At 47.6% G+C, this 10,036-nt stretch overlaps 1 protein-coding gene across 13 annotated transcripts in view; it reads right to left on the bottom strand.

The window, feature by feature from the left end:
* Positions 1–988: 988 nt before the first annotated feature.
* SLC8A3 (solute carrier family 8 member A3) overlaps positions 989–10,036 on the bottom strand; it is a 199,266-nt gene continuing 190,218 nt past the window's right edge. For 8 of the 13 annotated variants that reach the window (XM_067028279.1, XM_067028278.1, XM_067028276.1 and 5 more), the window contains 5 exons: positions 7,452–7,576; positions 6,806–6,905; positions 4,866–5,141; positions 4,041–4,130; positions 989–3,061 (listed from right to left, as the gene is read on the bottom strand). In XM_067028279.1, coding sequence (XP_066884380.1) covers positions 2,685–3,061; positions 4,041–4,130; positions 4,866–5,141; positions 6,806–6,905; positions 7,452–7,576 — 968 coding nt within the window. In that variant the 3' untranslated portion in view covers positions 989–2,684. The remainder of the gene's footprint in view (positions 3,062–4,040; positions 4,131–4,865; positions 5,142–6,805; positions 6,906–7,451; positions 7,577–10,036) is intronic. The other 5 variants (XM_067028284.1, XM_067028285.1, XM_059056750.2 and 2 more) reach the window with 1 other exon arrangement.

The following is a 10,036-nucleotide window of genomic DNA, read 5'->3' as shown; positions in this document are numbered from 1 at the left end:
CGCCACCAGGGAAGCCCTACCCCAACCCCTTTGACACAGCCTTCTACAAGGCTTCTGCCTTTGGGGACTGGCCCTTTGAGGATGGAAAATTGGCCACATTTTCTCCACGGAACCCGCACTCAGATTTAAAAAGGGACGTTCTAGTTCGTTGTGGGGAACAGAGCTGTGAGGTCATGGCAGAGTGTCAGGGCTGGTGGCAGTGCCGGCCACGTGCAAGATAAACAAAGCAAGAGGACGTTCGGAGGGAGAGGAAGTGGATGGGCCTGACAGGGAGAAGAAGGAAGGACGGGGGACACCTTGCGGTTTCGGGGAGGTGGAACGTGGCCTTGGTCCCTGAGGGCTTTCAGGCCCCCGTAGCCTGCCGTGCTCCTGCCTTGGGTTCCACAAGAGCACCGCCCCCCAACCAGGCCTTCACAGTATCGCCCCCGCCCCCTTCATTTCTTGAACTAGCTTAATGGGTTTCTGCTTCTTGTAACCAAAAGAGCCTTGGTTAAAAGAAGTGCTCCCTGCCTCTCTGGACTGTGAGTTTCTTGAGGTCAGGAACTCTATCTTACTCTTCATGGTAGCACCAGAATGTAGCTCAAGGCACACAGGGTGCTCGAAATACATTTGTTGAAAGAGTCATGAATAAATGAATGAATGGATGTGCCTATTGGTAATTAATACAGGGCGCTGTTTGTCCAGCTGGAATCCTGCCCTACCAGGCCTTTCGAATACAAAGAGCTCTTTCCCCTTTAATCATCACAGCTCCACCTCTTACGTCCTCCAGCGTCTTAAAGTCCAGACTTTGACAGGTGGCATTGTCCTGAAGCATTTTTCGCTTTCAAAAGCCTGGGTCTGGCACATTGGCATCTGAGGAGATGACAGATACAAACAGGAGACACAAACAGGAGACGACACTTTCACCTCAACCACTTCAGCTCCAGAAGGAACACAAGGTGACCCCCTAGACCTTTTCCTGAGGCAACATGGGGAGAAGCAAGCTGTCTTTAGAGAGATATAAGTATAGCTTTTATTTTATTTTTTTTTAAACCAACCCAACATTTCCACTGGTAACTGTCAACATAGCTTATGACATGAACACTGTTTCTTTTTCAGCTATTTTTTCTTAAAAAATGCGTTTAAAATTACACAGCTGTTTTTTAATTTCTTCTTTTCCCTTAAAAAATGTATTTATGTCAATGCAGAAAGCCTAAAGATCTGTGGGCAGTCTTTTGGTGATTTCATACGTGTGGTTATTTGTGTGTGTGTGCGTGCACACACGCATGTAGGTGTGTGCATGTGTGTGTGTGTTTTAAAGCCAGGTCCTTTCAAAATTTGTTGGGAAAAGGTCTGTAGGGCACGCCAATCTCTCTATAAACCCAGGCTCCTTGGGATTATGGCAGCTTAGATTCCTCCTACTGGGACAAGAAATAGCCCACAGGCTGGAAAAAGAGCTTCAAGAGGTTTAAAAACAAGCAGGAATGTGGGAGAGATGAGGAATTCCAGTTCCTGTCTTGTGAAAATGCTTTCAAATGTGACCGGAGAGTCCAGGAGAGGTGGAAGGAGGCCTTCATTTTCTTATAAAACTCTAAGTTTTTGCATTAAATCAAGAGACACAGTCAGAGCTCTTAGTCTGGTGCATTAGGAAGTGAGGGTGCGGTAAAGCTGACATTTCTCAGAAGCACTGACATTTTACATACAATCTTTTCCCTTAAAGATCTCACTAGCCAGACACCGCGTCTCTCCTGCCTCAGAGACGAAGCCAAAGATGTTCTAGAAGGCATATAGCCCTTCTGTTTCCCTAGCTGCCCTGTGTCATCATATTCCATTCCTATTTTTGTCCCCTAGCTCCCGCTTGGTGGGTCTTCCTGCAGAAGGGTAAACATCTAGACATTGGCACAAAGAGACAGAATTTGAAAGGCTCAGGCAGGGAAGAGAAAAATGACTTCTTGTTTTAAATTGGATTTCAACAGAAGCTTGATAGAAAGCTGTGCTCCAGCCACAGCCCCAGTTCTTTAGTGCCCTGCCTGGGTGTGCAAACTTACTGCCACCCAAATGCCACCAGTCCATTCAAGAATGAAGAGCATAAAAGGAGAAGGGGGAAAGGACCTCAATGGAGCAAGAGACAGCTGTTAACCCAGTGCAAGCGGGAGAGGGTGTGTCTGAAAGTTCGTGCTTGTACCCATCGGCTCAGACCTTGAGTTCCTTCACAGCACCGTTGTCACTAACCTCAGAAAGAAAAGACAAGATGAACAAACAAATGATGAGCAAAACCTGATGGGAGAATGAAAGCCACCACGACAATGATGGCAATGAAAAGAGAACCCCAAGCCATCCACGTGGATAGAACTCATTTTCGAGCCTCTCCAGTGGAGTGAGAGAACGGGGACGTATCAAATTGGACAGACAGGAGAAACCCTGCCCCTGAGGAAAGGAGAAGCAAAGGAAAAATCAGAAGAAGGTGGAATAGAAGGTGGCGAAGGGGTCTATGTGATGGGTCAGGGACATCGCGGGAAGATGGGCCGGAGTTGGATTTGTCGCTGTTGTTGGTTTGTATTGAATTAAATACTTTGTAAAATGGGTATTTCCTCCATTCTGTTGGATTGATTAAGACTCCGCCCTTTCAGTTCACTGGCAGGGCCTAGTCGGGTGAAGTTCCTGGGGCTCGGGTCCTGATGCTGCCTCTCCAGGGCTGCTGCGGCTCAGAACCCCTGGATGTAGCAGTAGGCTTCCAGCGTGGCAAAGAGTATGTAGAGAAGCCACAGGCTCACAAAGAGCCAAGTCGTGGCCAGCTTGCAGCCACGAGGGCCGCCCAGCTCCCCGCCCAGGTGGGGCCGCCGGCGGTACAAGAGCACGCTGATACACACAAACGCAAAGATGGTGAAGAGGGTGACGGAGAAGGCCAGCGTGCCCGCTGACACGTGGAACTCCTGTCCCTGCAGGGCCCAGTAGATGGCGGCCACGGACCAGGCCAGGCCAATGCCCAGGAAGACGTTGACGGCGTTGCTGCCCGTGACATTGCCAATGGAAGCATCTGCGTACACGTCCTGGATGGCGGCTGCTTTGCTGGCAAACGTATCTGGAAAGAGGCAGAGACAAACGAGAGCCGGTGGGAGGTGAGGTATGGAGGGCCTACCTTCGAGTGTGTCCAGTAAGGCAGCTGGGGCCATCAGGCTGAGCCTGGGAATGACAGGTGGGGGGTTGTGGGCTACCCCCAGCTCCGCCATTAATAAGCTGCGTGGCCTTGGATGGGTCACCTTACTTCTCTGGGCTTCCTGTTCCGCATCTGCCTGCGTCTGAAAGATTCCCAAGGTTTGTTTGTTTTTTTTTTTTTCTGGTCCTGGTATTTACTGAATGGGTTTATTGTTCTCTTCTGACTACTTTTTCAGTAAGGGGAGTTTGCTTTCCCATAATATCTCCCCGGGGAACTTTGACGTTCAGGGAAGCTTCTTACAGTTAAGTGCCTGATTGCACCTGTCACACGGGGCATTACTTACCTAACAGACTGTGATTGAGCCCATGGGCTCAGCATTGCGCGAGGTGCTGGATTTATGGGGACAGAGGACATGATGGGGAGATACAAGGGGAGCTGTGGACTCAAGGAAGACGGGGCTCTGCCTTTGCAGTTAATCTACAGAGCACAGGGCCTTGCAGGCTGTTTGACTTTAGATGTCAGCATGAATTATAAGCACTGGAAGGACTGCCAGCCACCCTTTTATTTGACAAGTTAGGAAAAATAAGGTTCAAGGAATCTACTCAAGGTAAGTTATCGGGAGATTTGACCTGAAAACCCTCATGTTAAGAGCCCTTTCCGTAGCGTCACCCTAAATCTGGGGAGCTTCAGCCAAAGCCACACATCAGCTGAGTGGACCACAGGATAACCTTCAAGCCCCGAATGCTGCCAGCTGTTCTCTGGATACACTGCAAGGACTTGGATGTGCCCCAAATGCTCCCTTGCCCGGCTTGTCCTGGCTTGCCTCCTTGTTGCCAGTTTTCTCCCGGAGAAAACCTCTTGCCTTTTCTTGCCTCTGACCTTGCTTTTTAAATGTTTTTTTAACCTTTGATTCTCTGCAACTTCTTCCCACATCGGTTCCTTTTACTTCCCATATCTGCTCCTTCCCCTCTGATAGCTCCAGTCCCGCGAGGCCCTAGAGCACAGAAATAAATCGCACATGGAGATTTATAAACTCCACATGGAAAGGGAAGCATGTCTGTCTTCTTTCCCATTATTGTCCCAGCAACCAGCACAAGACTGTATCAGGCTCAGTAGACATTTGTCTAATGAATAAATTAAAGGCATGCCTGTTCCTGTTCATCTTTAGGCGTTTATAAGAAAAAAAAAAAAGAATATGTAATTCATCATATGAAAGGACAAGAGTTTGTGAAGCTTCCTTCACCTATCCTGCTGGGAGACACTTCGTACTCACGGGTGTCCTAAGCAGGGGAGACTGGTGGGCATTTCTCCAGCACATCTTCAAGCAGGGCTAATCTGCAGCCGGAGGGAAATGGCCTATTCATCTGATGTGGAGATTAAGAGATTGGCCACTTACTTGAGCAGGTAACTTAACCCCTGTGGGCCCCACTTGACAGACGAGGATAATAACTGTCCTTATTGAATAAGGTTTGGGTGAGCATTACAGGGTGAAAACAGGTGAGCTGCTTAGCATACATACTTCCTGACACATCAAAAGTGCTCAGGAAATGTTAGCTATCATTCTTAATAGTGTCAGTAACCCCTCTGACCGACTTCTGTGCACCTTAGGGGCAGAGGCTCCGTTAAGCTCAGATCTGAGATGGTAAGGAAGATAATGAGGCAAAGTGTGTAGGGGTCAGGTGAACCAGGTAATACCCTCTTTGCAAATCCAAGCACCCCTCCCTCTCACCTGGCACAGAGGTGCCAAACGCCACGAAAACAACAGCCGTGACCGAGTCCTTGAGGCCAATGGTGCAGCCGAAGTGGGAGGCCAGGTCCCCGATGACGGCAGTGAGCATGCCGATGATGAGAATGGAGACGACAAAGCAGGCCCAGCCGTGGCAGTACTCTGTGGGGGGCACGCAGGCAAACAGCACCTTCCAGAAGACCGTTAGGAAGTGCATGACGTAGTCAAAGCAGGAGGGCAGCCTCTCCTCGCCTGACTCATCCTCATCCTCGTCCCCTGCTGCAGGCAAGACAAACAGGCCCGGGAAAGGACAGCGGGGTCAGATCCCCATTCACGAGAAGGTCAAGTCCAACCCACATCACGAGCATCACTGGCTGCACGGAGACTCCGGCTCTCTCCTGGGCAGCTGGTGCGGGCACCAGAAAACAGGCGGGAAATAGAAAACGAGTTGGGGTGCCCCAATGGTCAATTTGAATGCGGGGCACCCAGGGGGAGTGGGCGAGAGAGGACAGGGGAGTAGGAAAGGGAAGAGAAAGAGATGAAGAGAAAGGATGTGAGAACCTGAGAGGGACAGGGCAGTGGGGGAGAGAGGGAGGAGGACGGAGCAGGCGCGGGGCTGCCTAGGTGAAGGAAAGCGAAATCAGCTGTGTTTCCACTCTTCACCGGACACCCGTGGGGCTCCTCTCTAATCTTCCTGCCGTGACTGCTGCTATAACCTCGTGGTTCTGGTCATTATCCATCCCCAGCGGGACAGCTTTCATTCCAGATCATGTGGGCATCCTGGGGAGACAGTGCCATCCTCCAAATATCCCGTGGGTGGAGCAGGGATGGGGCCAGTTTGCCCTTGCCAGGAAATGTGGGCAGAGTTGCCCATTCAGCAGTCCAGGAGGAGAGGATGCACTGGCGCCCTGTCAGAGGCCACCTCTGTCATGTTTTGACATAACCGGTGGAAGCACGAGTCAGGACACTTGGGTTCCAATTGCAGCTTTGCTACGAAGAGAATCTGGAACCTGGGGTAAATCATCTTTGGTTTCTGAATCTCGGCTCCCTCATTTGAAAAAGGAGGGAGTTAGATTATGTGGCTGATATTCCGCTTATTGTCTCTATAGGGGCAAAGAAAGGTCATCAGAGGGGGGACTGGGAGTATCTGAAGCAGGGGATAGGAAAAGAGGGGCAGCGAGCGCAGCAGCAGTGGCCCTCTCTTCCTGGCTGTACTTGGGCTCTGGTGCCGGGACCTCAGGGATGTGACCCTGTGGGTTGCTATGACAACAAAGCTTCATGAGGAGAGACAAGGCCAGGAGTGCGGGGCAGTACAGGAGGCCTCCGTGGTGCTGAGGCAATACTGTGAGTGGTGGCAAGACCCCTCCCATCCCCATGCCAACCCGCATGCAGGCCTCTGGGATGCCAGCTGTGCTGTGGGTCCCCACTGCGGAAACCTGTCGCTAAATGCCGAGGAGAGGTCTGAAAATCATCCAGGGCAGGGGTTTGTCAGTCAATGCAAAGTTTTTACAAACCCCAGACCCCCACATCTCTAAATCAGAATAGTCCCGCATTTTACAGAAAAGGAAGACCAAATTCACAAGAGGACGGAGTGACGAAAAACAGAATTTCTTAAGTTCCTGTTCAGTACCAGACTCTGTAGCTTTCTACTCTCTTTGCTGAGAAAGGTAGCAATAGTTCCCTTTTTGGATGAGGAAATCGAAGCACAGAGAGGATAGCTTGTCCCAGTTCACACAGTAGAACCAGGGTTTGAAACCAGAGATAGCCATGCTCTTCTAGTTACCCCATAGTTCTCTTCCAAAGTGACTCAGTGAAAAGGCAAACATCTAGGGTTAGAGCTGGGAAGACTGACCACAGGGCCCTCCCAGAGACCGGTGAGTCGTTGGCATGGCTGCGTTCTTGCTTCCCTGGAGCTGCCTGTGCCCATCTTGAGACCCTCTTACCTGCACTGACAGTGATGGCCTCCATGAACTGGTCCCTCCAGGAATGGGTCCCCACAACCAAGGCCAGGTTTGTCTTCCTGATCAGCTTGTCCACGGTGGTCTGTCAGGAAGATTAAAACTTGGAACCATGAGGTTAGAATGCTCAGAACCATTGTAGAGTCTGGCACTTCGTGGGAATGAAAGATACCCTGTACTCCAGGGGGCTCCGCGTGAGTTCTGAAAGTTATGCATGGAATGGCCTTAGGGGGTATCTCCTGGCATAGTCCTTATATTGTCCTTTTCTTCAGTTGTGACTGCTGACATTGGATATTTAGAGCAATACAACAGAGAATAACACTAATGATGTCAGTAAACCTAGCCTGGGGTAGTGAATTTTAGTATATTTGTTTTAAAAATACAATACATTTAGGAGCTTTATAGCTCATTTATTCCATAGGCTATGTTATGTTTCCTCACAATATTCCTAAGATACAACTGGCCAGCACTGTTTGTTCTGCTTTACAAATGGGAAAACTGAGACTGAGTGAGTTGTTCAGTTGTTCAGTTTCAACTTCACGTATTCAGTGGTGACATTGGAGCAAGACTCCAGATCTTCTACCTCCCACCTCATTACAATTATTCAATTACACCTCACTTGTGTCCTGACCTTGAACTCATAGGACTCTTCAATGATGACCTCTAGTTTGGGGTGTTCACCCAATATTGGCTTTCCCATTTCTGCTATCCTCTTGGCTTCCTCTTCCTCCACAGTCAGCTTCCTGTCTGTCACCTCTGCAACAAAGCAAAATCAGACTAGCTTTAGCCCATTTGCCGTTCCCTGGAAGTCTAAAGCTCAGGGTATTAGGCATGGGCAGTGGGCATACCGCAAATAGCTCTTGAGGACGAGGATTTTGTGTACTTTTTAGTGCCTTTTTCTATAAGGTGCTAAACACTTTATGATCATCAGACCATGAGAGTGTTCCTTGCAGGCCTGGGCTACACATTCCTCTTTGGATTTTATACCTGGGTGAGCGATCTGACCCAAGGATCTTCTGAGAAATAGCACCAAGTGAAGTCCCAAGACATTTGGTGAGATATTGAAGAGCTGGGAACAAAAGCAAAATCTCTTGACCTTTAACAGTTTGGAACTGTTGGGCATGACTGGTCAACTACTTCATGTAAGAGTTCTTCGGGGTCAGAAGCACATTTTCACCCAAAGGGAATGTCCACTGGTTCCCATTAACATCTGTCTCCAACACTCTTGGGAGTGTTCTCCTCTATAAAGGAGGAAGAAGGGATGTTTCCAGGAATATCTACATTTCATACTAGTGACTATTATCCTCACCATGAGAAACTTGGAAGATTTCCCCCCAAACTTCATGATTTCCAAATGAAAGATCCCCAGGATTTCTAAGGAACCAGGCACATTTCTTCTGAAACACAAATACTTGTTCAAAAACAAAACAAAAGAAAGCTCTTCCTCTATTTCCTTTTGAGGCATTCCCTGTCACCCCTCAGCATCTTAACTCATTTACCGGTGGTGGTCCTTTCTCATGCTGAACAGTTAGAAAGTTTTTGCACTTCAGCTGGTGAGTCCATTTTAAGACCACTTCACCATGAAGACGCGTCTTCTAGATTAAAGTGGAATAGAGATTGAGTCTTTTTATTCCCCTTTGATTAGAAAATTGCTCTTGGCACCCTGTTTCTTTCAGAGCTCCTTTAAACATCTTTTCAGCCGAGTCCACATTCTTACATGCAATTAATTCTTTTATTTGGCTCTTTAATTGCTTTCATTCCACACAGTGAATCTCCTGGGGGAACTCTCTAGTCCTTGAATAATCTTAAGGACAAGATGGGTCAGAGGCCAAGAAGGTCTTCTCTTCTTTTTATCTTGGGAATTTGTGAAGCATGGAGAGGGGTGAGACTTGAGCTCTCAAGGTTGCAAGGAAAAGAATTCACTGGAAAGATTATAAGCCAAGCAGAGAGTCTGTTTTATATAAGAATTTCTGAATTGTCTTGAATGAAACTAGTAAGAGAGTACGCAGAGGATTCCTGAGCTGGCTGTTTTTGCTCAGTGCTTCTGGCACCAAACACAGAAGGCAATCCCAAAACGCTGGGGAGCTGTCCGTGGTGCTGTCTTCCCTTTAGTGCTGGCGACCACTTTAGGAAACAATTATTTCTCAACGATCAATGTCCTCCTGTACATTTCTATGCAGACACCCCCTAGCAGCCTGACTTCATTTAGTCCATATGAGCCTCTTATTAGTTAATTGTGAATATAAGTCTGGCTATGAAGTCAGTGATCCTAGAAGCCAGACTGCAAAAGCCGCTCTGAATAAAAGTCTTTGGAAAAAGATGTATACGTAGATTCTTTAAAAGCATGGGTACTCTTTTCCTCTACTTGTAGCTTTTGGCACCAAATCACAGTGCCTATCCTAGTAGTGACAGTATTATTCCACTCCTCCCTCCCCAATTCCCCCTTGTCATATTTTACATGTGCCATAAGAACTTTACACCAACGTAATGAGCTCTCCAGTGACTTATAAATGTACCTGTCTAACCCCTTGTCTAGCTATCAATCTAGCACTATATCCATCTGGCAGGATATTGATCTAGCTACTGACCTGTCCACCCCTGTGGTGACAGTCAGTTTTTCCTTCTAGCTCTCTGCAGAAATCTCTTTGACAAATAACCAATCCTCTATCTTTGGATCTCCCACAGCCCCACAGTACCCCACAGAGGTTCTCTCTCTCTCTCTCTCTCTCTCTCTCTCTCTCTCTATATATATATATATATATATATATATATATATATAAATGGATTGATTCACATGCCTTTAAATCAACTCTGATTTAGTATCTGGATTTGGTATCAATTCCTGCCTTTTTCTACTTCTGTAATTATCATTCCTTTACATTCAAATAGTTAATTTCTTGAGAGAGTCATAAGTCTCAAACCTAAAAGACCATAATTATTCTGATCACTTGTTTATGTAACTCCTCCGAATTTCAAGTGTAGAGAACAAATGACAGGTGATCTTGATATTCAGACTGACTAAACAAACTCTCAGGTCTAGGAGAAGGAGGAGGAAGGTGAAAAAGAGAGAATGAGACTATTAATAGGATGGAAGACTAAACAGATATTGGAAGAGAAAAAGAGCTTGCCAGGTAAGACTGGAATAGATTGCCATGAATGTTCTACAGACATCCTCAGAAAGAAATGGGGCGATGCAGCCAGTGCTCTAGCTCCCAG

The sequence above is a fragment of the Kogia breviceps genome, chromosome 3 (genome assembly GCF_026419965.1).
Source record: "Kogia breviceps isolate mKogBre1 chromosome 3, mKogBre1 haplotype 1, whole genome shotgun sequence".
Classification (NCBI taxonomy): Eukaryota; Metazoa; Chordata; class Mammalia; order Artiodactyla; family Physeteridae; genus Kogia; species Kogia breviceps.
The sequence above is the reverse complement of the archived record's forward strand: the minus strand, read 5'-3'. Positions and strand labels throughout refer to the sequence as shown.